Below are 27,929 nucleotides of genomic sequence, written 5' to 3' on the forward strand. Positions count from 1 at the left end.
CGAGTTATAAGATGAGAGCAGAGAGTTGCGAGAGTAATAATTTAGCTGAGAAATACATTAATAAGTTTATTGTACAGTTATTACCTATTAATATACAAAACTATAATCTTTTTTTTGGTTACATACACATATAACGAGATATCTTCTGTGAATGTAATATAACGATATAAGTGATATATTTCTTCTACCTCTAATTACATTAAAATAACAAATAATTTACACGATTCGATCTCTTGCGTTGTGAAGTCGAGTTCTCGGTTAGTATAGCACCTTGTGATACTGACACTCAATATGAGAGGGAGGATTATAAGAAATAAGTTTTTATACAACGTAAAAAGATCATGATAATTTAAAAATTGATTTAAAATTAATGTTTTCAAGATAGGCGTAATGTATAAAGTGTAAATCACCGAAACTACAAATAGTTTTGCGTTATTATTAACAAATTTGTTTTTGTTAAGTAGAGTTATCGAACATTTCTCGATATGTTTCGTAAGTTGTTACTTGTGCGAGCTTGATGTACCTGTTACAAGATTCAATTCTATTTGTTCAATGATAGAGTTTTCTAACTAAAAAAAAATTGCGTATAAAAGTATAATCTTCATTTTTGTAAAAGTATTGCAGATATTATTTACTTATAAAACTGTAAAAATATAAAAAAAAATTATTTTTTCTTTGAAAAGAACATGTGATGATTGTCAAAGTTTTCTTAATAATAAATATATCGGTAAAGATTTTTCAAAAGTAGTCTTCTGCCGAATAAAAATAATTGTGATCGCTAAATAAACTTTTTCGTTTACAAGTAGAAGGGATATAATATTCTATTTACAGCATACAATGTTAAAACACGATAAATACGACCAGATTTAAATATTATATTTTTACAAGTGTTAACCAGCATGCAAAAATTGTTGGTCTTTGAATAGGCATGCAACGAGCTCGATGCATGTAATGTATCGAGCGCATTTCATTGCTTTTCAGAATATGTTAGAATCCGTTTCGCTTTTATATTCGATTAAGCCCATCCACCGGTCAACTTGTGGAACATCTCCTCGTTTAGTGTTTGATTCGCTTCTTTCGAGCGCATCGACAAGAAGATGTAACCCCCTATAAATTCGTGAACAACTTTGCAGTCCGCTGACTGACATTCAAAAATAATATTCTCTTCCTCGAATTGTACCATCATGTGCTTTACTTCCCAATTAACGTTCCATGCCTAAAAAAAAATTTACGTTAATTTATCTACATGAAAACTTATTTTATATATAAAAATGTACAAGTAAATACGCACCTTCATAGTATTATACCTCCAAGTTTTTAGATGATCACCATTGTGAAGGTCCATTCGCATTAACCTATTATTGGCGATACCTAGCAACTCGTCTTTGCTTTTGCCTGTAAATCGTACAATGAAAAGCGAAATTCCGTACTCTGGCAAAGATTGCCAAGCTTTGATATAATTCAACTTCGCTTCGACAAGGTGCAGATCTTTAACATTGGCGTGTGCTTCTAAGATCCTCTGAACCAGCTGCGGGGGAAAAAAGTGTCAAAATGCGTAATTTAAATCATTATTTATTCGAATATAAATGATTTGTTACCTTTCCTTTAAACTTCTTTGCAAATCTCGGCGCGACGTAATCCTCTGGTATAATATCCAAGGCATTCGGATTGATGGCCGGTGCGGGCGCGGGCCTCTGCAGTTGTAGAAAAGCAATGATACTGTTGACTTCACTTTCGTACGACGCATCAGCGAGAGTACGGCCTTTGGCGGCTAATCTACACGCGGCCATCCATTTTGCGTATTGTTGTTCCTAAAATAATAAAGAATTACGGTAGAATTAAAGTTTGAAAAATAGTGCTTGAACGACATGCTACGTTAACATAAGCTGAACTTACGTTGTCGCATCTTATCCACATCTCGGTCATGCCTTCAGCGCTGGGCACTTCCAATCTGATCCCGTAGCGACTTTGCGATAAATGTACGTCTGGCGTGACCTCGCAACCGCGCAAATTGATAACATATACCGGTGATTCTGAACCGCCTGCCTCCTCTCTACTTTTGTAGAGCCTGAGTTGGAGATCGCGACACGTAAACCAATAACGTTTGAAGGCCTTCAATGTGAAACGTTTCGGCTTGAAGAAACGGAGCTCATCGCAGAGCTCGGGCACCTGCGTAATATCGCTGGGCCCGTTGCTGATGTTACTACCCTCCAGAGTTACTTGCAGGTCAGTTAAAGCCGCATCGATGTCGTCCTCGACAGGCGAAGACGCTCCGTTGCTATCGTAGGTGGGCTGCGGCACACTTGCCTGAAGATTCACTTGTACCTGAAACGGAAAGGCATAAGTAATATCGGTTGTCGATTTCTTATTCTTTTTTTTTCTTTCTCTGCTCAACGCTTGTCACGGCGACGAAGAAAGTGAGCGTGTAAGAGGTACAAAACATATTTTGTGGGTCGAGGCAAGATGATCGCATCTTTTCTTGGTCGCGTGACGGCATTGCGGCTGTGGTGGAGCACCGGTTGGGCGAAGCAATCGGTTCAAGGACGCGGCTATTTGCATGTATTATACACCGCGTGGGGTTCCTCCCTCGCGACAGAGCAGCATAAATATATCGAGAGCGGCCAAGAACAAACCGGTACGGTGGGTTGTGCGGATACAAAGAGTGGAAAGAATATCGAAAACCGAGATACAAATGCATCTAATGTCTTTATCCGCCCGCGCAATTTGCAACTGCCATATATTTAATAAGAAAATTTCCATATCACTTTCCGCGTGCACCACGCCTGAGTGTTTATTATCGTTTAATATTTTATATTAGACAGCTTATTTTACAAACGTCTTAAAAGCCTAAACGATATTTGTTAATGGACTGGTAAGACGGAGGTGTTATTTTCATCGGGAACATGATCGTTACCTGAAGCGCCGCAAACATCAACATCTCCTCCTCGGTACAATCGATCTCCTCCGCAAGCAGTTGCCACTTGGCTTGTTCGTAAATCATGTTAATGCGCACCGCATCGGTCTTCGGATTTAAGTCGTAGAAAGAGTAAAATTTGAACTTCAGCCTAAGCGTGTCAAATTCGCGAATGCCTTGCTCCATGATCGACAGGGAGGAGTCCAGCCAGGCGACGTTCATCCTCGCCCTTTCGATTAGGCTTTTCGGCTTGATTAATTTCACTCGTACTTCCGGCGAGATTGACGTCGGACTTTGCGCCAGGGATTCCGTTAGGCCGCCGTTCAACGCTTCGAGGCTCATTGTGCTGTTGTTCGCGTTGAAGGAACCAGTACTGCCGAAGCCGGATGAGTTGTTCCTTTTCCACGTGCCCGTATGCTAAAAATAAGCGTTAAGTTTGTAAAGTGCACAGCAAAACGAATGAAATAAAACAAGTAATTAACGCAATTGATAATTTCATAATTCTACATATCTAGTCGTGTAAAAATATACAATGGAAGCGAAAAGATTGAAAAGTATTTTTTGTACCGAGACGGGAGAGCTGATCGGCGTGCTATGATTTCTATTATTGGGCGTGATCGGCGCGCACATGAACGGGCTCGATTGATCTAAACTTCCCGTGGATCCTCTGGGACTCTGGCTCGCCGGTATGAAGGTATTCGTGTCAGCTGGCCAGTGCCCGTTCTTTTGATTCTCGATTTTCTTCTTGGCCGGTAGATCCTTCAGGTTGTACTTGAGGTGGTTCGGTTCGAGCGGTTTGCAGAACGAAAGCTCCTCCGGGTGTCTGATGCCTGCAATGTAAATTTGTTAATTAGTCCCGCGTTGGTCAAGTCTGCCGATCAAAGAGAAAGATAGACTGGCGCCTTAGCAAAGGCGGCGTAGAAACAATCGCGACATTCATTTTCTATATTTTTACGGGAGTAATTGACGCATCAAGATCGCGTGGAATGCATTGGAGTCTATTTATGAATATGACACCCCGATCGGTGTCCGTTTAGTGATTGGAGCCACCGACGGAATGTGTAAACGGTAGCGAGCTAAATCGGGCGGATCGTCGGGAGCTACGTTACAACGCAACGTTTCCCGAACGCGGAATCGTTTTGGGGTCATCGACGGAACGATAAAGCCTGTATCTCAGGCGGCACTTCCTCCTACTCGCGAGTCAGGTTTTATCCTCGCGGAATTATCGCGTTAACCCACTTCCTTGATTAAAAAGCAAGGCCCGGCAAAATCGACGGTTACGACGACGGTTTGCGCGACCTTCGCGTGACAGAGGCGAGCTTATCGCCTTCCATTTCACGTTGCCGCGCTGCAATATTAATTACCGCTGACACGCTCATCCACTTTCAAGTTGCGATGCGTTTGTAACGACAGAAAGCACTCCCGTCCATTTATCTGTCCCGATAATAAACGCGTAAAGCGCAGATGTACTCCCGGCGCTCTGAGAACGCGACGATTTCGCAATTCGGTGAGATTTCTTGCCCAATCGGCGGCTCGTCATCGAACGAACAACGTAAAGTCATTCGAATAATCATAGAAACGACCAAGCCGCTGTTGCAAAACGAATTACGTAATACCGTGTCGAAATATATGCCCGGAGTATCCCTCGCGTTTTCCTTGACGCGGATTCTCTCCTCGACGCCGAATACACGCCAAATTTTTTTTTTTCTTTTTTTTTTTGAACGTGTCTTTTACAATCTGTAACAAATTGACGTGTGCGACATTCTTTTCAACTCTTTCTCTCGTTCGTTCGAGTTAACGATGGCAGGCCGCCGCGCCAGTTTAATTGACTCGCATCAGGCTCGATTCGAACGCGACTCCTTAAATGGTGTCAATGGATCCGCTGCTCACCGAGTTCCTTGCACAAATTGATGACCGCGTTGAACGTCTTGACGGAAAAGTCGACGCGGCAGTCGAGGCACCGCATGTCCGGCAATTGGACCCTCAGGGTCTTGTGCATCGGAGTGAAGTGCAGGAGCGCGTCCGCCGCCACCCCGTACTGGTCCAGGGTGCTGCGCGTCCTGGTGAGCCAGTGATTCCGCTCCGGCCACCAAAGCGCGTGGTCCGACCAGTCCATCGCGATGTCTGTAACAATAAGAACAAATGGGAAATTAAAAAAAGGACGACGATCGCTCTACTGCACGAAATTCAGAAAGTTTCGTAGAAGTCAACGCCTGATTCTGGACTCGGCACGTTACGCGTGCCGCGTGAAGAACAAATGTATCATCGTCTCCTAATTTCAGAAAATGTCTTAAAGAACTTAACTCTGTACTTAATGCAGCCATTAGATGATATTAATATCCGGCATCTGCGTCGCTATTTTATTCTATTTCAATAATTTTCCGTGCTATTTTCTTTCGTGATTTCGTAAAATTAATTGCGGACACTTAAGTATCAGAACTATCACGTTACACTTGGCAGAATCATCTTGTTTTCACGGAGTGTGGAAACCCCGAGTTTATATCCGTCGGTCGAGGGCGTCTGAAACGGAGAGCACAAGGTTTATGTACGTCCGAGTAAATATACTTAAGGGCTCAGTGGCGAAACCGGGCGCGAAGACGAGGAGGGTGCCGAGTGAATCCAAGGGGTTTTTCGCCCTTGGTCGAAACCGCAGGGACCGCTCTCTCGCACGGCGGGAATGAGACATCCGTCGACGGAATTACGGAGCGGCACCGGGCGTTTACGCTTCGCCGAAAAGTCAATTTTCACAGCTGTTTGCGCGTTTCCTACGAGCTCGGTTTAACGATTTCGGGGTACCGGTGGTCGGATGCGGGTCTCCCCAGGAGGGAGGGCGGGAAGCATCGTTTAAAATCATCATTAAGCCGTGGACATGTGGGACTGCATCGCGCAGGGGGCCGGGACACGAGGGAGATCCCGAAATTGGACACGGATGAGAGGAAACGCGCGTGAGAGCGCAATTACAACCTAATTAGAAAAATTTACACGAAGAACGCCGGTAGACCTCGGAACATTGAATTCGCGGCCGTCGCCGCGGGCCCCGCGAGATCACAATAAAGTTTTATCGTTTCTTTTTTAAATTCGTGTCTTCGCCGGATCTATCGCGATCGCAGCTGCGATCTATAAATATTTCGCGGATCTCGGAACCGCTCGATCGTTAACAGCTTGTTTTTCGTTCGAAGGTAGCCCAGCCACTCCCGGACTCGCCCACGTGTTGAGAAGACGAAGAACAGATTCGCCTCTTGTCGTCTATACCTTTCTGATACCATCTGCGTCTTTTCTCGTTTAGCTGACAACAACGGCACGTGCTATGATAACATATCAACCGCGAGGTCGTGATTTATCGTTACGTGAAACGCGAGCTAGAGAAATATAGTTATGGTTAAAAAAAATAAAAGAATAATAACAGCAACTAGAAGACTGAGAGGAAAGAGCGCTTTACATGCGTATGTATAAAATCATGAAGAAAAAAATTAATACAACTCCTATGACAAATTATTTCTGATAAATTAACGCTCGTTTTCAGTTAATTATGTCGATTAATGCGTAAACAGGGACATTACATCCTCAAGTAAAAGAGCAAGCGGGACAAGCTCGACGTAAGAAAACAGCTGTCGCATAACAATAACTTACCGATGTACTACAAACATTGCGTACCGCTAGGAGCGGCACCGTGACACACAAACGGTTGAAAGCCACGTTTCTACGGTCGACCAGTCGTGTTCCCGTAGCCGGAAATGCGTCGTCGAAACGATGTCGGAATAAAAAAAGAAACGGGGGTGTCGGGGAGTTGAGAGATAACGTCGAGAGATTACGTGGGGAGGAACAAGTGCGAGCCATTAGGTAGCACAATGTGCGTTACTTTAAATAAGTATAAAATAAAGAAAAAAAAAAAAAAAAAAGAGAGAAAGAGTCGGAAGTGAGCAAATAGGTTTGATGAATACGCAATCACGGAGGGTAAAAATGGAGACGCCGCTGAATGCAGATTAGACCATTCGACTCGCGTGTGCGAATTGCTTTCGTGGCACGTTTCGGTAGCAACGACCGCGATATTTGCGCACCGCACCTATTAATACTCTCTTAAGTGTATGACGGGCTTCATACGCGACACCCAACACGTAAAATCTCAAGTACGGAGCAGAGCCCGTCCTGTTCTCGTTACGTCGTCGGAGAACCGCGGGGAAAGAGCTCATCCGGACGCGGTTCACGAGTCGAGTCTAGGTCCACGAGAGGAAGAACCGGTCGGCTTCCCGATACAAGAACCCTATTTTAGCATCTTCGCGTCTGGAGGGTCTGTCGCGAGGGTTCTCGTCAGGAAAATCCGACAGGCGCGCCGACTCCCTGATCTTTTGCCAGAAACGTGACGGATTGCCAAGCCAGACCGCAGAGCGTGGTCTTTTTTCGACAAATTAAATAATTTTGACGGAAAGGGAAAACAACGTGGAAACTGAAACAGGCCGGACGAAAATACGGCGCGGCTTTCTGGCCGACACATGGCCATGGAAGTCTCGTAGGAGGCCGATCCCCGACGGCGGTATTGCGAAGTTGTGTGGACGAACATCCGCTGTGAACGACGAAAGGCTTACGGGGCACGTGCGTCCTGTGTAAACTTCGAAGGAGCGTTTACAAACGCGGCTCGGTGCAAGGAGGGTGGGCTTTAATAAGGGAACAAAGCGGCGTACGCACGTGGCGGCGCCCCAACATCCCCTTTTTCCCTTTCGGCGATGCACGTTGCATAGAAGTCGGGATATAAAATTATGACGCGATAACGAGGCACTTGTAGTGATACGCAATGAAGGAAAGACAGCTGGACTCTCCCTCTTTGCCCCCCCCCCACCCCCTTTCCTTCCTGTTTCTCCTCTTTGCCGCGAATTCCAGCGCGAAATGCGAGAAGCCTCCTCGACATTCCCTGGTCCTCTGCATATTTCGCGTGAAGGGACGCGAGCTATTCAACACCAGAAAAGGGGATTGCAGGGACACGTGCTACCGAGCTTGTCGAGATTGAGAGGAAAGGGGGCAAGATTACCTCAGGGGTGAATCAAGGGGTAAAATGCCGCAGATTCAACGTGGAGCAATTCTGATGTTGCGCGACGCGCGAAGGTGAATTTCACGATAAAAGATTCGACAAATTATCGTAGCACGAAGTTAAGAATTAAAATAAAGCTCAGTCGAGATTTATCAGACAAATGTCAAGTGTGGATAAATTATCTTGATTGATATAAACAAAAAAGAGTAACAAAAAAAAAAATCAGAAGCTTGTATTTGCTATCTGATTTATTTAACAAAGATTTAAATTATATGCTCCATTGGAACGCGAGATACCGATGACTAGCATGTATGATATTACGTGATATCTTGTATCTTATCTTTTATACATTGCTAAAATATCACGTGCTGGATATGTAGAAAAACTACGCGTGTATATAACAATTCGAATAATATTAACGAATGGGATCTATTAATTATTAACTGCAAAATGGAATAGTACAAATTAATGGTAACGCGATTAGTTATGATATAATATCGTGAAATATAACTTTTTCGTGACGCAACAAATCTTCATTCAGCATTTGCGAAAATTCTCTGAGGTATTTTAAGTCCCGCCATATGGTCGAGCAACTTCTTCGCTCGAAGGGAAAGAAATACGAAGACTGAATCCGAGTCTGACTCGCACCCGAACGAAGGCGTTGTCCAAGTACCCCTCGCCACTCGTATTTCTCGTCCCTCTTCACTTCAAAGTCCAGGGCATGCTTCAACGTTGTCGAGCCACCCTCTTACGGTGTACAAAGACGCGAGTATACAAGCAGCAGTAGCCGAAGTATCGTACTGAGACTAGAGTACGGTTTCAGTCCCTTTTGGCTATTCGCCCGATTAACCGCGTCGCTTTCTCTTTGCGATTTTATAAACGCCGGAGCCGCAAGTAGCTATGAAATTGAATCGCGGAATAAAGCCTTGGAATCGGAAAAATAATAACAAAGCATTAAGTATAAAATCTCCAAGTAAAGAGTAATGGCAAACTCGAGGTTTAAAAAATGAGGGGGAAAAAAAACCAGATCTTTTTGCCATCGCTCTTTAATAAATAAATAAAAAAAAAAAAAGGATTATTCCCGCAGCCCTTGTTCGAGAATTTATTAACAAATTGCCTGGACTGGAAACGTAAGTATTAACAATTAACACCCGGGGGTTATTCAGTCGACGGCGAACGAGTGAGATATGCAAATTGGCGAACCTGTTGCGTTGAGTTCTATTTAAATCAAATCCCCCCTTGTATCGCCTTGTAGCATAATCGGATTTTCATGGTGCGAGCGACTGAATTGCGGGGGAACGGAGGGAGTGCAATCGTTTTGATTGATGTTGTGATTACGTCGCCAGTGGCGTAACGGCAGGAATGCGCGATTTTAATAATACCACGATACTTATCGTCTATTCCTGCGACTGTATTATACAACAGTGCTCCATGAAGAGTATACAATAAAATTAATATAAGAAAAATATGTACATATATGTCACGTATAAAAAAAAATTTGATTAACCGTTCTTTTCAACGTAAAAGTAGTAGAAAGATATTAAATTAATTTTATCAAGCTTTCTTTGACCAAATTAATGAACAAAAAGTTAATTACAAGATTCACAGACAAAGTTCCGCTTTGAGGCTGCGTGGAGCACAGAGAACATACGGCGAAGGGAAATTCAAAGACAGAGAGAGAAAAAGAGAAAGAATAAAAAAAAAAAAGCATTTGCTTTCATACGCTCTGGCTTAATTGCTCTAAAATAAGCGCTTACTCAGACGCGACTTCCACTCACTTTAATCCATTTGTAACGTCGCGATACGATGGTCCATATGTACCACTCGTAATTTAATACGAGTGTGAAATGGGAGATCGGCCGCGAAACGGTCAATTTATTTCGTAAAGAGGCGTTGGGAAGGCAACTTCGTGACGGTATTGTGTGCCAGAGATCTATTCGAAAATCTTCATTTAATTCGTTACCCAGATACAATTTCGCATCGTTCGCCGTATACCGTTCGGTTAATCACCACGTAATTCATATTACCTAAATTTTATGATTACTGTCTATTATTCCAGTGCCATTATTTGTCATTATTCTTTATTTAGAAAGGGACCTTTGGTAAATAAAACGAGTGCAAGGTTGAAGCAATTAGTAACAGGATGGTGCCCTGGCGCCGTGAACCAGCGTGCTCGTTCAAGGATTGAAAATGGGCTTTTTACCCACGAGAAATATCATTGTGCGTTCCTGGGAATCGCGTAATCGCACGGCATAACACGCTATGCAATTTTACAAGAGCGACATGCAACGGACGGTCAATTAGACGTAATTACCGCGTAACTGAAAGCAAAACAATCGCGCGGGGGCATATTTTCTTTTGAATTATCTCGCTGATCCGCGGCAGAGTAAAAATTAAACTTAATCAAAATAGAATTAACGTCATTTAATTTGTGATGCAAAATTTATTTTCACTGGATGCAAGCCACGGACTTTCCTATCGTAGACAGAACTTTATTCCGTACGGCTACGTAGTGAGGTGTCACGTGGTATTGATTGATAGCTCAGACGCGTGCAACAGGTGTCCGTTTAATGCAGCTTGCATCATCGTGCATTGAAATTACTATTCATGAAAGTAAAATGCACGGGACAATTCGTTATCAAGGAATAGAAAACGGCTGAAAATTATCTCGATTTATCTCTCGATCTGGATACCCCTAGCTTTCCGGTTAGGCTCAAGGGGATACTATTAAGGCGTTCGAAAGTGAGGTTTTAAGCGCACGTAGGAGTGCAAAGCGAATCCTTTCCTTTCTTGGTATGCTGGAGGTAGGTATCACCGTCATCAAGAGATCTTATGCACGCAACAGGTATCTGATTAAAAATGTTTCCCACGTTTCTTTCCCTGGCACCGTCAGAGACCCGAGATAAGTAAAGGAATAACGGACACGTTCGAATTTACCGGAAGGCACGAGTCTGATAAAAATACACCGCGAGTGTCCCTTCTTCCATTCGCTACGGAGCTTTTTGGACTTAACGCAAGCAGGGTGTGATTCCGAAATCGCGATCGCTGTTCCCCGCATTGAGAACTTTACGAAAGAATCCGGCGCCGCGGCGCGAATCGCGTAACGGCCATTTGTGAATAAAAATAATGAAAAAGGAAAAAGAACGTGTGGCACGACGATGACGCTGCTTGTATAAACTTCCTCCGTGAATGAATATGTATGTTGAATTTAATTACCGCCAAGGCCACGGCAACTGTTTCCATTGCACGCGCCGTCATCTCTATCGTCATTCTTAGATCTCATTCCGACGCCGTTCATTCTTCCAGAGTCTACGCATTGATTAGCGATCAGATTTTTTTTTTAAATAAAAGACGGCAACATCAAAAGCAGTAAAATAGCGCAGCGAAGAAAAGAAATGAAACGGGGTGTAAGTGATCTGTCATTGGCAAAGTTTATAAATAATTTTATAATTATTACGTTCTTTTTGTCAGGAACTCACTCTCGGCATTCAACGTCTACTTAGCAGCATTAAACTCTCTTAATATTTTTTTTTTTTCTTCTCCGGCTCTCCCTGTTAAGTGACGGAGAATGGAAAGCGAGCCCGGACTCGCAGAACGCGGAAGAATATTTTCCAGTGATCGCTATCTAATCGGGATCTGCGCAATAAGATTAAGATATACACAGTAACGTCTGTCTTGCATTAGATATCTAATCGGAGCTCGCGCGTGTTTGTTATTTAAAGTAGGCAGGATCGCCTTTAGCGATCGCGCAAGTAGAATGTTCAAAGATCCGCCCTGTAATTCGCAATATTTCAGCGATAGACAATAATTGAACTTACTGCAAACGTCTTATCGCAAAATGTCAGCAATTCCGACAGGTTTTTCAGCTAATTAACTTGCGTACGTATTTACAGGATTGCTTTAATACTTCGAGATAGGCATTACCAGCGCGATTATGTTTTCCCCTTTACTTCCAAGTTTACAACCTGAAGTTAAGAGAAAATTTATTATTGCTTATAATTCTCGTTAGCGTTAAAGTCGAATAAAACCAGACGAACGTAAAAAGATAATAAAAGCGGCAAAAGTGGTAACGTGCCATTAACGAGCAGAGCAGGAGGGCAGGGATCTTCGATCACGTATGAAAAAGACTACATAATGAAACTTCTGAAGCGTGGGAAGTTACCGGCAGTATGTGGAATCAGGTCAGGAACACTCCTTGCGTTCGATATTCGGTCCTCGTGAAATGATCAATATGTCAGTTTCACGTGAGGCACCCAGGAGGAAAGAGGATAGAAGGAAGAAGAAAGATGTTCGGCATGTGTCAGAAAAAAAAAAAAAAAATCTAATGGGAGATTGCCACTGACGTCTTAAACGAGAATTATGTAACGCCGCCAGATGTTGGCAGACACGGACGCGAAGCGTCGCTGGAAACACACGAGTACCTGGGTGGGAAGATACCAAAAGAGCGAGCGGTGGTGACCGTAGATAACGATGCAAGAACGTATCGATTCTCGCCGACGAAAACGTGGGCCGATATACGCGGGTGTGTCTAACGAATTAGACCAATTGGACTTGGTTATTGCAGAAGGGAACCAAGTTTAAAAAGTAATTCTTCACCGACAATTTATTTTTATTAAATATTACAGAGCGCGCCCGCCTTCGCTCTCGCTTTTTTCTAAAATTGAAAGTTGAAAAATACCGTTTTGCATTTAACAATTTACGGCAACAAACAGTACAGTACGTTTTCGCAATAATTTAGAGAAAATCCAAAAACTCTTTCAAACACGTTTTGGATAAATATTAAAAATTCTGTCAAATCGATTATTTGGCTTCCCGAATAACTGCGTTCGACCCGCGACGTTTCGACGGAGTTCATCGAATGACTCGAATTAATACGCTACTTATTGAATTAATCGCTTCTAATTAAGCCCTCATTCGAGAACGTGCTCGTTTTTCAATTACAATAGACTCAATTGAACTTCTTTTCTGTTCCGAAGTGATCTGTTAACTTTTATCTGAAATATAACTCGGAGTAACCTTTTTATAAGTTGCTTGAAGAAGATACAAAAACTCTATCGGTTCTAAATCCTAAATAGAAGTATCAACGCTGCCATAATTTCTTTGTAGAACATCTGCTCGAGCGGAAACAAAGGGAAACTAAATCGAAATCGTTTATGTTAAGACGCGTGAGTAATAATTACGCTCACGGACTCGATTTTAGATTCAGGTAAGGGACGTTCGTGTACGCGTCGCCCACACGTGCTATCACGAGATGAAAGATTGCAGGAAGTGCTTTTGCATAATCCTATGTATATTGCAGTGACGTACTCATATTCTGCGCTGAACGTAGCGGTCCTCAGAAACCCGCCTCCATAGTGAACGGAAAACTGCTTTACGCAAAAAATGCATTCCATATGTTGTAGCCATACGGTGTGCAACATAAGGAAACGAAGTTAAAGAACTCCGAGACTGCGCGCGTGCCGCAAACGCGTTTAAAAATCTCCAGGGTGTTTTAACGAAATAAGTAGAAACAAATCAGCAGTATTTAAATCCCAAGAGTCGGGATTTAAAATAAAATAAAGCTTTCTTTGAAATGTCTGAACATCTTGATATTTCGTTATTTTTTGTGTTTGCCGCCGCACAATTGTCAGCATGTTAAAATGAGATTCTTTTGTAATAAATAAAACTTTTTCAGGCTCGTCAAAAGAAGTATAATAGCAACGATAGAATTTTACAACGAAGAACTCGTGTGAGCGAATAGCTACACATGTACAATTACACGGATGACGAGGGACGGCGGGAACGGTTGAGAGTGCCGGTCGGAGAGAGAAAGGGACGAGAGGAACGTGTGGAAAAAAAAAAGCAGGAGTCCCACAAAGGGAGGAAGGAAGATGAACGAGGCGGCAAAAGCGAGCGGAGGGCGACATACGGAGGGGGCGGAACAGAGGACAATAAATGTCAGAACAACGACCTCCCGGTGGCTGGGTGGACAGCCTGTCGACCGTCGTAGACAAAATCGCGATACTCGAATTCGAAATTAATGAATCTCGCTCCCGCGGACATTGATGCATTTCTCATAAATAAAATTAATCTAGCTTACGTTCGATAAAAATATGAATGTATGTTTCATCAAAATAAAATATATATATAAAAAAAAAAAAGTTTTGTCTTGGGATTTTATTTCGATTGACAAAATTAATTAACATGGGAGAGTACATCCCTCTAATGGATGCACTAGTTGAGTGACTCTTTGTAAAATACCGCCCCGAGATACGGGAGAGGAGTTTCGTGAGGCGTTAACGAGAATTCGCAGAACGATTGCGAGATAGTTGCGTGACTTTTTCTCTCACAGGCGCGTTTTTTTTTTTTCGTTTTTTGATTTTTCCAAAACCGTCCGAGTGACTCTCGAATGAATATGGCGCCGTATGATAAATTTGGTTTATGGCGTTTGTCGCTCTCCTTTTCTTCGGTCCTTCCCCGGGAAACTGGGTCACAGTAAGTATATTTATAGAAAGGAAGTTCCTGTCGAAGGTGGGGGACGACTAGCAAGTCATGGAGGTGTATTATTGGAGGCTCGTGATAGCAGTCGCGGATCTCTTCTTCAAACAAATTTTCCGAGCCGCGTGCGCCTTAAAAAGGTGACTTGGCAGATGGTAAAAGACTGCTTTAAGAATGTTTCTCCTGCCGTTTATTACACGAGGCTACCGAAATATACTTTCACGATTATCTATTCCTGGCTGTGCACGCACGACGATGTAGACACGTGACTTAATTAGTAGCCGGCGATGATAATCCTCACGCACTTCGATGTAATTCAAATAAATAAAACAGCTCTTTAAAAATCCCGTCTGCGCGTTCGATAAATTCACTTTGAGAAAATTAACAATCCTTTGCTAATATTTTTTCTTTTTATTATATTTACGATCCGTCGGATATCGCGCCCACGATTAAAGCCTATTGTTGAATTTACATTTCTCGTTGCCTGCATGCATTCAGGGTCCTGTGACTATCCTAATCCCTCGACGCACGCGAGAAGGGTCGCACCGCGGGGGTGCGAGGGAATTCGAAGCGCGATCGCGAGACAAATCGATTTCACCCTCGGCTGCGGTCACAAAAGGTATTCCGAGCGGATCGCCGGTGTGCCGAGGAGGGGAGGTCGACCGTTTTCCGCGTGCGAAAGCGAGCGGAAAAGGCGGGGGAGATCGAGGGGGAAAATGTCTGGATAGGGGGACAAGTGCAATTAGTCGTTCCACGGGAAACGCGCGCGGTAATGAGACATAGCCGAGCCGCGTCGAATTCGCGCTTCCGGGATGTAATTCCGGCGCGCCGTTCCTCTTTCCATTCTTTCAAACTTTAAATAAAATAAACTCTCAAGTTTGTCAAATGGCAATGTACTCGCATGTTCATAAAATATTGCGGTAACACGGCCGGACGTTTTTCGCGGTGAAAGAAAAAAAAAAATCGCTCGAATCGCTTTTCTGTGATTTTCGTTGCACGAGGAAACTGCACCTCGAACGCTGACAACGCGCCGTAAAACACGCAGCTCGTAAAGACCCCGCGTAATGTCTCGTAGATAATAATCTAGCCACGAACCAATAAGAGAAAGGGGTTTTAACGTCGCTGAATATACCCGTGCCGCGAAAGTTGGCTCGGGGCTAGAGATCGAAGAGAACGCGATGATCACCATTTACTTTGCCTCCCGATCGACCGATGCTTCAACGCTCCGGTTCCTAATCTCGGTAAATATATTTCCCCGGAAGTCCGCACAGCTATTTTATTCCGGGAATTTTTCAGGCAATCCGTTATCTCGGGCAGTTGATTAAATTTCTCGTCTATCTCGTCACGCTAAGATACATGCTTGCGATAAGTCACGCGTGTGTCGCATCCGACTGCGATAGACGTTTGAAATTTTCATTCTGGAAAGCGCGAAGTAAAAACTGCAATTATGCGGAAGGAAATAATGCGCTTGTGTGCGTACGCAAGGATATCGGTCGCCGTATCAGCTCCGCGTATCCTTTAATTCAACGCCGAGTACTGTCAGCTTCCGCTGATGCGAGATCTTCTCATTCCCCGTAAACGGTGTTTCCGCTGCAGGACTTTGCTGAACTTGTCGCAACTTTACGAATCCTAATACTAGAAGCTGTCGATCGGTGTTTCATATTGGCCGAAGAAAAACGCGTAAAGCGTTTGATAATCGCGCGGCCGACTACTTCCGGAAACAATGATAACACCGTGCGATTGCGTGCATGGCCCCTTTGTTCCCTCCGCGACATTCGATTCAAGATTCCGTGAGTTCGCTGCGAGCGTTTATTAATACGTAGGTCGGCCGCAGTAATTACGCGATACCACTAGCGTTTTTCCATGTGCGCGGCACTCCGATTAATATGAATGGATCCCTTTCATACGAGAACCACGCGTTCCTTAACCGATAAACACTCCGATTCGTGTACGCCGAGAGGCCTCTCTCTCTGTCCGAGACACTTTGATGCCCGCTCTGTGTTTCTGCATCGTATACGAGAAACGACACGTGTAAAGTGGGAGAATAAATTTCAACGGAAACGTGAAATTTAACAAGCACGCGTTAAAAAAAATTTGACGTAATGGAATTTCTAATTAAAGAGTTTCAACGGTTGAATCTAAATAATTGAGAACCAGAGCATTCGACGCTCAGAAGAAGCGCCATGAATGGGCACGAAGGCGTCCGTCCGAGTGAATGGAAAGCGCGAGAGACAAGTTTCGCCCACACATCGGGACCCCATACAGGTAGACGGATAATGTACGCGTCGGTACACCTAGTTACGCGCTAATAGACGCCGCGGATGATGGAAGGAGGCCTTTGTACGGCGAATGTAGGCGAGAGTTCGCCGCGACTAATGAACAATTCATGTGAAACAAAATCGCGGAAATGGCCGAGATAACTTACTGTAATCACGTAGTAAGAAAAGAAATTTATCCGTAAGTCCCAAGCGTATTTTTTTTTTTTTGAGATATTTAAGTGATTTCGCTTTCGCGAACATTGGCGGAAAAAAAAAGATCCCGTAACGAGGAAAACCGTGTTATCACGAGCGAGCGTCTCGACGGTGGATCATTGCGAGGGAATGATTTAGATTGCACGCTAATTACTTTCCGCGAGACAAGGTGAAACCAACAGGTAGCCGCGTTAATGTGAAAGAAGTGTGCGATAAGATAAAGACCAGCAACAGGGCGATAATTGCGAGACATAATATTAGCACAGGCTGATAATTCGCGTACACAAGACTATACTTTCTCTTACTCAAATGCGTCGTTTTCCTCTTCGCGACGACAGATTCGGTCGTCCAAAAATGCCTAAAGCGCGTTGATTTAACAAGGCACTTAATTTTTTACGTTTTAAGTTATTCATTTTAATTAAAAAAAAAAAGAACAACCTAAAATAATTGCCTATATGCATAAATAATACCACGAAATCTTGGAGGTTCTCAGAGATGCTTCTGCCAACGTGATTTGTGAATCTTCGCGCACGGAAACAATTAAAATCTCAGCACGTATAATATATACCCGCGGATTAAGTGTCACGTGAGATTTTCTTTCGCTGTGACGCAATGCGTTAAGCCGCGTCGTTTCCTCGCGCGTTTGCTCGCCCGAGTCGCGGCAGCTATTTTCGCAAGACCGATCCATTACGCGGCGGACGTTACTCCTCAACGTCGACCGTAATGGCACTCCGCGTCGCGGAGTGCATCCGTCGCGCGAGTGCACTTTAAGCGCGAACCGCGGCGGCCGCTTCGCGCGCGATCCGGTATACGTTTCCTTTCCGAGAGATAAAACCACGTCGATCGAGCAGCTCGATCGAATTCGCGTATCGATTCAGGTTTCGCTTGGAACCTCGCGTCTGCCGCAATTGATAGAGAGCGGCGTTCTCCAGATTCCGCGGGGGACGAATGGCAAAATTCGCGGGCTCGTGACGAGGTCAGAGTGCGTCGCGGCCGGCGAAATTATGAAATTCGCGCGGACGAGCAAAATCGACGCGAGTTCCAGGCCTCGGGTGTATATCCGGTGCCAGCAGCGGCAGTTCGGGAGCAAAGGCACCACTGACGTCACCGAGCTATCTTTAAACCCGGTATCGAGTCCAACGTTCTGCACGCACGCACGCACGCACGCACGCAATCGCGTCCCGCGTAAGCGAGCGCGTGAGAGATCAGAAACGGATGCGGCGCGCTGCACCGCGCTGTGTATTCCCGCCAATGCCCGTACAATGTACCATTGTCTCAATCTTCCTTTCTCCTTTCTTCACGTAACGGCGCAATTTCGCGCGCTACTCTACGCACGCAAGCAAGGATAGCTGCATCCTTTCGAGTTAACTCTTGGAAGCGCAGCAACGTTAATTCGTCAATGATATTAAAAGAATAACTTCCGTCAAAAAATAAATCCTCGTAATTCGTATTAAAAAATTACAGTCGTTTTTCATTTTAAATCCCTTTTCTTTTTTTCCCTGTGGCCTTGCACGACTTAAAGACGAACAGTTTTCGTGAACTTTCATATTAAAATTGAAAGAAAGTGATTTCGAGATTTTGAATTTCTGGCCTCGCTGCACGCGCGCAACAATTGGCATAGACGCTGGTAAAAATCGCGAACGTTGAGTCACCGTGCCGTTTTTACTCGCGAAACTTTGGGTCTCGGCGAGCGGTTATTTAACGCGAAAAACAGTCGTGTCGAGTAACAATCGTGACGCAACTGCGCGATCGTACGTCGTAAAGTAAAACGTTAATCCGTCAATTTAAAAAGACGGCAATCGCTATTGCGGAAAACGGTGGGTGACGTAATCGTTTACAAAAAGTAAGCCCGACGAATGCGTCGCGAAATTACATCAAAAACTGGCGCAATTGATAAAATATTTAAGACCATCAAGGAGTTAACCGAAGTTACATGGCAAACGTATCAGATGCTACTTTAATCTTTTAATATAAAAGCTAATTAGAAAAGGACGAGACGAGTTGTTCCGGAAGGCGGAAGTCGGCGAGTCAGCTGGTTTTCTCGGTTAAAAAACCCATGATATGCAGAAATCGCCCCGTACACCGAACGGGAAGGAACATAATGCGGAGTCGTTCGCGTGAGTCATCCTCTTCCTGCTTTTAATGCGATTTCGGCGATCGCGACACGTAACGACCGTCTCGTCGACGTCTAATCGTTTCCACGTTAATCCGCAAGCGGATGCGTTTTGCGACCTGACGCGCGCCGGTCAACCGCAACATTAGCATCCCGGCATCGGTATAATTAGCGGAGTCACGCCGGGATTGCCTACGGATACTCGGCTAAGCGCCTTGCGATCGAAATGCGAGCAACTCCCGGCTGTTTGCTGTATCACTGCAGTCGAGGCCTTTACTCGAGTCTTAATGGACGGACGCCGGATAAAGCGGGATTATGCGACGTACAAACACGATACCATATGACTCAGGGACTCGGGCTCTATTTCAGCGAGCTTCGACCGCGAAACACCGGGAGAATTATTTCTCTCTTATTGATAATGCCTCTAAGGAAAAAAAAAAAACCGTGCACCTCCCTCGGGCCGGGATTAATCGCACCTGCCGAGTGTAATCGGTTTACGCTGATTTCCGCGGGCATCCGCGAGGCAAATTCGCGCGGAGCTCGTGCCCTCGTTCGAATGAAACTCGAGAGTACACATCAAGCCCGTACAGCCGTGGCGATCGCAAAAGAAACGAAGTAACGTCGTGCACGAGCGAGTGCCATCGGCCGGAACGACCACGGTTTGCTGTCGCAACGAACGATCGACCCCGATCGAGATTCGATCGACGCTCTCAAAGCAATAATAATGATAATAGTAACTGGATATACTATGATCCGCCGGCGTGGGAGGCTCGATCATGCTGATCGAGTGCATACCCCAGCGCAAAGTAGACGTTCACGTCGCGATTTTTATCAATATATTTTTGCCAATTGCGGCACGAGAGATACGACGGGGTTTAACTGCCCGCCTGCATTTTCTTTTTTTTCTTTTTTTCTCTTACTTATTTCTGGCTACTTCAAGTCATTGCTCGCGGTAAGGTCAGACTGTTATAGGCCGTATAGCAACGGTTCGATACGTTATGCTTGGCGTCGGGTGCCGAAGCATGTGACAGAAAACACATTCATCGCGTTATTGAACGGCCAACGAACGTCGGCGGTGCGTGCGTGTTGAGGCAAGAATCGATCTATATCTCACGCGCGACTTGGGGCGGCGAAGGATGATCAAGTCGGTCAGGACCCCTATTAAATCATCATCTGATGCGACAGCGCTGTTTACTGCTCGACCGGCGTTTCGTTTTAGAAAATAGATTCGAAGCACGACGCTGCAGCACCGATCTCGGATCACTGGTCACGCGAAGGAACGTGCCTCGAATAATAAACAGTTAACTTTTCTCATCTCGCAATTTTAATATCGGATTAATATTAAATATGTATTTTAAATAAATTCAGCGGTACGAGCACTATTTCTTTGTGCATTAGATTTATCGATCTTCATTATGCGGATACTACTTTATTTTATTTATATATATATATATTTTTTTAATAGGATTTTCGATATCAGGTGGACCAAGGTTACTAGTTTCGGCTGTTGACCGAAGAAGCGCTCTGATAGGCATATCCGTAAATAATCCCATTATTCCATCTCCCAGCTGAATAAGAACGTACGGACGGTCTAATTGAACGGAATGAATTACGGGGATGTCGGTAGTTATTCCATCGAATCAACTAGCAGGACGGTCGACTTTTCGCACATCGGTCCCCTTCGCGATCAACGAAACTGCATGCTCCGCGTATGCACTCTGGCTGGCAAGATAAATGACGGAGATACAAATCGCGGGGTAAATTATTAGCTTACGTTGCTTTCGAGCCCCGCGAGTCGAACCGATTACGAAAGAACTTGCGAATCGATACGAGCGCACGATTCAATTTTATCAAGGATCGCCGCGATAGAATGGCCGTTAGCGTTTACGCCCCTCGATAGATAGTTACAACGTTTAATCAGTCGTGACATAATGAGGAGAATTCCAATGACGCTGGATCGGCATATCGTGCCACCTGCGTTCCACTACTTATGTGTGGGTAATGTACGCGTCTTACTGTTATTTCATAAAAGCGTTTGCCGACGCCGACCTCGATCGGTGATATTTTTTTCCAACGAGCCCGGCGGGACTGATAATAAAGCTCAAATGTCTATCTTACTACATTAACCCAGTTCTGAACCGACGTGTCATTTGCGCGGGCTTTCTGCTAGACTCCTAAAAAATATAATTAAATTAGAAATCACTAATCGCGATTGTTCAACGCAAATTGAGCACGAGAGTTCTTCGGTTCTTTTTTTCTATTTTTTTTTTTTTTTTGTAAATAATATTTTTGAAACGAATACAATTTCTGTTGAGTCCTCGCAACGTCGTTCCCAAGAAAAATTCATAATCATAGGATGTGGGTCAATTGCTCCAAGTATTTCTCGAGACATTAGACGTAAAAAGAAACACATTAACGAGGGTGCGGTCTGTTTGATCTCGTCGTCCTCTAACCTACGCTAAGTGGGATTCTAAGTCGTCCCCGGGAAAAATTTCTATCTGTATCGCGCATATTTCGAGGATAACGATACCGCGTCTTCGATCGTAGCGAAAAGCATGAGTTATTCTGCGAGTGTCGGGTTTTCAGGATATCGCCGTTAAAAAAAAGAAAAAAATAGCTCTACAAGAACGAAAGAATATTAAAATTCTGTCGTATTACTTTTCGAAATATTCGAAAGACTTTTTTTTAAATCGTCTATTTATGCAAGGTTTACGTTTACGGTTGCAAAATTATGTATGAACCGTATCGACGACCGAGGATTTTTACCGCCGCTAAATTCGCATTAATCACTGAGAATTCGCGTCGACTTATAAGGCTCATCCTTCGTGCTGTTAAACCACAATAATGAAGTCACTCGGTCAAGGCTTTTCGAAGTAGCCGTCGTCGCCGTTTCCTCATCCGCTCGGCGCGTGTCGAATCATTCCAGCCTCTCATCGTCGTATCTCGAATATTTTCAGTCCGGAGGATTCCACGACTCTCGGTCACGTACAGAGTGTTCCTCGTACACGAATTATTCGGAAGGAACAACTATTGCGCCATTACCGCGGCATGATTCACTCGCGCGATTACGAAATCAGCACGTTCGTCACGTGGAGCGTGAAATCACGCGTTCACGGTGAAACTATTATTCATTTCCGAATAAAAAAAAAATTCTCGGTTACATGCCCGACGCGTAATTCGAGCTAAATTTAAATTCCTAAAAGTGCCCGTGTTAAAAAATAAAAAAATTCTCCGTTACATGCCCGACGCGTAACTCGAACTAAATTTAAATTTCCAAAAGTGTCCGCGTTGAAAAATAAAAAAATTTTCTAATTAAATTGATATGACATACCCTACATTCCACTTTATCACACGAAGATTTACTATCGAATCGAAGTATATAAATTTTTTTATATAAATAATGGAGAGATATTCGATGATAAACGCGCCTGATGCGTCGATCGTGGCTATTCGAGTGAAGAAATATAATTACTTATCCAGAACATTTCTCGTTTACTCGGCAATCGTTTGCTTACTCCGTCAAGAGAAAAGAATTTCATATAGAATTCTCCTCATGACTCACGATATTAATACGTAAGCGTAGTCGTCACGTTTCAAACGCAGTCGTGCGTCGTTGAAGATTATTATTAAAATAAGATTCATAACATTAACCCCGAATCTAAAAGAAAACGGACACGCAACATTTCCTTCCCTTCGGTTGCGCCGAAGATCAACGCCACTGGACGTAATGGCCAAGATTATTTTCTTTCAGTTGACAATGACGTATATTGAAAGCGACGCGTTTGTTCGTAGTCCAATTGTAATAAAAGCGACACAGTTGATTCTTAACGTCATCTTCAATTAACATGGTCGACGCTAACTGATCGAGTGGAGACCTATCGCAAACCTTAGCGGCGAGTAACAGCTGCGGGCGCGTTATTAGCATATCTTTGTAACGTCGAGATTACCGATGGAATTCAATGCCAATTATCGTCTCGTAGAAACATTCAAACGAATCGGACTTTGAAAGATCAAGGACTCAGGCAAAGGTTATCGCGCGGGAAGAAAAATCTTAGCAGAATACAAATAGCCGATAAATAAATTAAAAAAAAAAGAAAAAAAGTCGAGCATATCACTGAAATATCCGCGTAGCATTTTCAAAGAGCGTTCGGAGAACGGTGGCCTAATCCTCTTAAGTTCCTGCTGAGAAAAGAACGGAATCCTACGATCCAGTATCACGTGCAAACAGAATTAAATCGCTCTGTAATTTACGGGACATCCGCCGCACTCCCACTTTCATTCTCATTTATAATCGAGACGATACGCCGTACGTGCGCGAACAATACGTGATTTCGTCTGTAAAAGTCATAAGTTCTAACAGAAATGACAAACGTTTCCTCTTCCCGTGCCATTTCTCGACCGACGAGACTGCATCTTGCATTGGGAGACAATAAAAATTATTGTTATTCAAAATGCGTCGTGAAAATCGATCGAATTTAAATTAGAAAATCTAAGATCTATCGTATAGGAAGATCGTGACGCTTGCCGAGCGTTTTGCACGACTCGCGCGAAGTACCGTACGGGACAACGTTGTCTTCAAATGGCGAAACAGCCCAGGCCACCGTGGCACGATGCATATTTTCTCGAAGAGAGTCTCGCCATCCGAACCAGTTGAGAAACTATCCGGTTTCGACATATCCGAATCTACCAAAAACTGTATTTTTACTCCAAACGATTTTTTAACTACCTGCGTAAAGTTTTCGAGAAATGAGTAAAAGAATGTGTAAAAATTGTGCAACAATACGGAATCGTACGGTAGTTTTTGCGAAAATAACGTATCGACCTCGTTTGACAATCGCGCAAAGTAGCCGTCGGTATATGAAATTACGGTAATTCGATGCTGCACACGTAATCCGAGCAGATAATTCAGCTTAACAGCTTCGCGGTGAGCCGGCCTTCGGATTCAACCTTCGCCTGCTTGTCGCTTCAACGACGAAGGGAATCCACGTAAAAATTTCGCGCGTGCAATTTCTCCTCTCCTTCCTTTGCGTTTCTCTCGTTCAAGAATCTATCTTAATTACCGTTTAAAGTTAAAAAAAAAAAAAAAAGTTGCGACAACGATGGCTTCATTCTAAAAATGCCTTTTAATTAATTTCGGCGTATTTACGGTCGCATGCCACGAATTTCGAGCCGAGAGTCGCGGTAATCGACGACGAAAAGGAGACGCGCTCCGGACAGCATTGCCCGGGCTTCGGCTTCGACTTCGGCTTCGCGGAAGCGTCGCAAGAAGAATGCAGTCTTGTCGTCGAGTTACTGACGTACGGTACACCGGAGCTCGGGTATCTCGGATTTTTCTCCCTTCGCGACGGCACGAAACCACGTGTCCGGCCGGCGAGCATCAATTACACGAGACTGATTTCGATAACAACCGGGGCACCGAACGAGAACGCTCGTTAAATCCGCGCGGCCGATCCCACTCGGAATTTCAATTATCTCGCGGGGCACGGGCGATCTAATCTTCAGCGTGAAATCATATGAACGCGGAACAATAATGGAGCACAGGCCCGGCCGTAATTAAACACGATAAATTAAATCGCGATAGACATTTCGCGAAATGGGAAATTACCGTTTCGCAGCGCGCCGACGAATGTTGCATAACAAAATATGATACTTCGAAGACTCTTACGCAATGTGTTTACGCATTGTAACGCGGAATTTATGGAATGGACAAATCGGAATAATGGGAGTCGCTAAAAAAGGACAGACCACTCGAGGATCTCGATCCGTAGGCGCGACTCTCGCCGTTATCGTTACTGTAGCTTTATCTGAGTACCTCCTTTTTTTTTTTTTTTTTTTTTTTTTTATTAAGAAACAAGTGTTCGCAATTTAATTTTACACCCGAGAAATTGTTCTTTTAAAAGGGCAATATATCGAGGCATTTTAAAATCGCGGTTGCATTTTCGAGTGCGGTCTTAATTCGTGCAACATTAATCTTTTTTTTTTTCTCTCATCGAATTCTTTCAACGGCCCATACTTTTAAATCTCGAGGTCTTTTTTTTTTTCTTTCTTTTTGACAATGGCACTTGACTAAATATCGCCCAAGTACGCGTGACCTATTGCGACACGTCGGTTTGTGGCTACGTGCACTCCGGGACACCCGGTGTATTTACATAAGGCTCAGCCACACGTAGGCCGGTAATACACGTCGGTCCGGTTCGAAATCGTCTCGAGCGGCGAGACGTGGCCAGGAGAAGAGGAGAACCTGCATCGCCACGCTAACCTGTTGGGTCCAGCGCGGCGGCGAGGCAAAAAAAAAAAAAAAAGAGAGAAAAAAAAAGAAGGTAAGAGGACCAGTCAACAAAAGACATGGCTGCCGGATTTTTCTACCTGACTGTGCGCCATATACGACTGCCCTTTTCCCTTAAAATTCGACTATTTTCCTCGAATTTCTCAAGCCTAAGTAAATGATGTTAATACTACAACCTGAGCGGATATAATGCTAATCAGATGTGGCTCCAAGATAAAATTGACTAATTAATTACGAGAAGATTATTTGATATCGAGAATAAGGTAAATTAACATTGTTCAACTAAAGAATTTTTAGAAATTAATCGGTCGCGAGAAATAAATTTCATTCTTGGCTTACATGCGAGGCTTTTCTTTTCTCGACGACGCCCTTGCGAAAACGATTTCATCCCCCGAGGGTCGTGACGATTTCGCGGAAACGATTGAATAATGCACTCGCACTCGTTACCTCACGTTATAACGTATTCATGAGTCAGCGGTGATCTCCGCGTTATGCAGAGTCGTTAAGGGGATAAAAATTTCAGTCAGCCGGGTAAGAAAACGAGTAATAATCCCTTCAGTCTAAATAATAATTATCCTGCGCGAATAAAAATAAGAAAGAAGTTAAAAAATTATTTTCCTCAGCGAAGTGAGGCCTACCCGAAGCCGGAAAGTGCCGTTCGCTCGCACGGAATGTGCGCATAAACAAAATAAACTGGTTAAATAAAAATCTCGCAGACTAAACACACACCTCACAGTGTCCTTCAAAAATGTTTTATCGTCACAACGTTATCATCGTCGCGCTCTAACGGATCGATTTAGCTCGCCCAAGTATTTTTTTTTTTTTTTTTTTACGCGAAAATGCAAACGAAAGAACATCAGTACTCGCGCGAGATTATCGTTATCTCAAGGGAGAGGGGCGTCGTGCTCGAGATATGACAAGCTGTTCCTTATCTCGCGGCCGTTAGAGGTGAGCGGTGCGCTAAAATATTTCTCTAAGTTTTATTTCTACATATTATTTCATAAAAAAAATTTTTTCTTTTAATAAACGGATGTGTGTTCGCTCGATCTTGTACCGTCGCGTTTCAAGCCCCGCGTGAAAATTACTAGCATTAATTTTCCGCGTCGTTAACAACGGACCACCCAGTATACGGGCGGATACGGGAACCGGCTCGTTCAATCGATCGAAATTGGCTAATTCGACGAGGATAAAACCGTCTGCATCAGCCCGGCTAATTACCTGCACTATGCCGATGCAAGGGCGATCGATGTTTCCAGCCTCGTAAAATTAACCGGTTTGCCAGAAAAATCGCTAATTATCGGCGAAACCCATCGGACTTTTAAGTTAACTACATATTATTTTTGCGCGAGGTTGCAAAATTATAGATAGATCTTTCTTTACCACTTTTCCTCCGTTAAAATAAAAAAATTAATAAATAATTAAAAAAATAATTAAACCAACAATTTGACACTGATTCATAACGATTTGATTTTAATCGAATTTTGATCGCGTGGGACGTTTGATCTTCTGCATCTCTGCGGAGAGACGTTATTCGGAAGCGTCTGAATAAATTCCTTTTTGCATCGAGCGGTTTGTATCGCGGGATCAACATGCCTGCTACGCTACGCAATCAACTCCCGAATAGAACATTAAATTACAGTAACCGAGACAGATTTTAAGAAGTTTTGTGCCTAAAACTGGCACATTAGCCCAGTATATGATCTAAATAAAATCGAGCGGTCAGAGGTCCGTTCGAGGGTTAACGTGCAGCCGCGCGATGCATTGCACAGCGCCATTTTGCCGGCAACTTCAAAATCGGAGTGCCGTCGTCACCTTAGCACCGCCGACAAGTTCAAATTCCACCTGTCACGTCCGAGGTACACGCAAATACGACGTACGCTCCGATGCTAGCGCGCGAGGAACCGGAGGTCGCATTTCGCGCTCTCTCTCGAGCGAGAGGAGACGATGACGAGAGTAGTGGGGAGGGAAAAGAAGAGAAAGAAAGACAGAGAGATACTCACCGAGGTCTTCCACGAGGCGCAGCATGACACCGCCGATGTGCAGCTCGCCCTTGACGCGTAGACTCCTCTCGACCTGCAGATCCGTTACGTAGACGCGCAGCACCCAGCTGCCGTCCACCTCGTGGCCATCCGAGTACATGCCGGAATACATGAGGTCGGTCTCTTCTCCTCCCTTTGCGTGTCCTATGGTCCTCTTCGCCGAACGGCGGATGTCACTGCGGCAGGGAAATCGGTGCGAGGAGGTCCGGTTTCGCGCACACACCACGGCCGCGTTACGGCCGTCACTCGATCGCGCTCGGTCGCCCGAGAGTAAGAGAGAGAGAATCTTCTCGCGCGCGGTTCAACGCCTGGCGAACATGTCGCGCGCGCGAGCACCGTGCTCCGTTTCCTTCCACCGGCTCGGCGACGACGACCGTCGCACGCAACGCACTGCCGCGCGACGACTGCCTTCCCCCCGGATTCGCCTCTGCTGCGGGATACACACGTACGCACGCGGACATACACGCAGTGAACGAACGGCGGTAAGAAACGGAGTTTCGCGCGCGAGCCCACCGGCCGCGTTCGTTCGGAACTGCTCGGAGTAAACTGAGTGGAGTAAAGTTGGCCGTGATCGGACTTGCACGAATCGCGGCGCAATGTGGATCT

General features: G+C 44.3%; 1 protein-coding gene across 1 annotated transcript; it reads right to left on the reverse strand.

Annotated features, from left to right (window-relative positions):
- Positions 1-53: 53 nt before the first annotated feature.
- On the reverse strand, positions 54-27,848 carry LOC139106349 (unc-112-related protein). Its single transcript, XM_070663054.1, has 8 exons — positions 27,285-27,848; positions 4,805-5,038; positions 3,482-3,744; positions 2,915-3,331; positions 1,897-2,325; positions 1,599-1,811; positions 1,292-1,528; positions 54-1,216 (listed from the first exon to the last, which is right to left on the reverse strand). The coding sequence occupies exons 1-8, from the start codon at positions 27,433-27,435 to the stop codon at positions 1,016-1,018; spliced, it is 2,145 nt and encodes a 714-aa protein (XP_070519155.1). The 5' UTR covers positions 27,436-27,848; the 3' UTR covers positions 54-1,015.
- Positions 27,849-27,929: the final 81 nt, after the last annotated feature.

Source organism: Cardiocondyla obscurior, linkage group LG11 (assembly GCF_019399895.1).
Source record: "Cardiocondyla obscurior isolate alpha-2009 linkage group LG11, Cobs3.1, whole genome shotgun sequence".
Lineage (NCBI taxonomy): Eukaryota > Metazoa > Arthropoda > Insecta > Hymenoptera > Formicidae > Cardiocondyla > Cardiocondyla obscurior.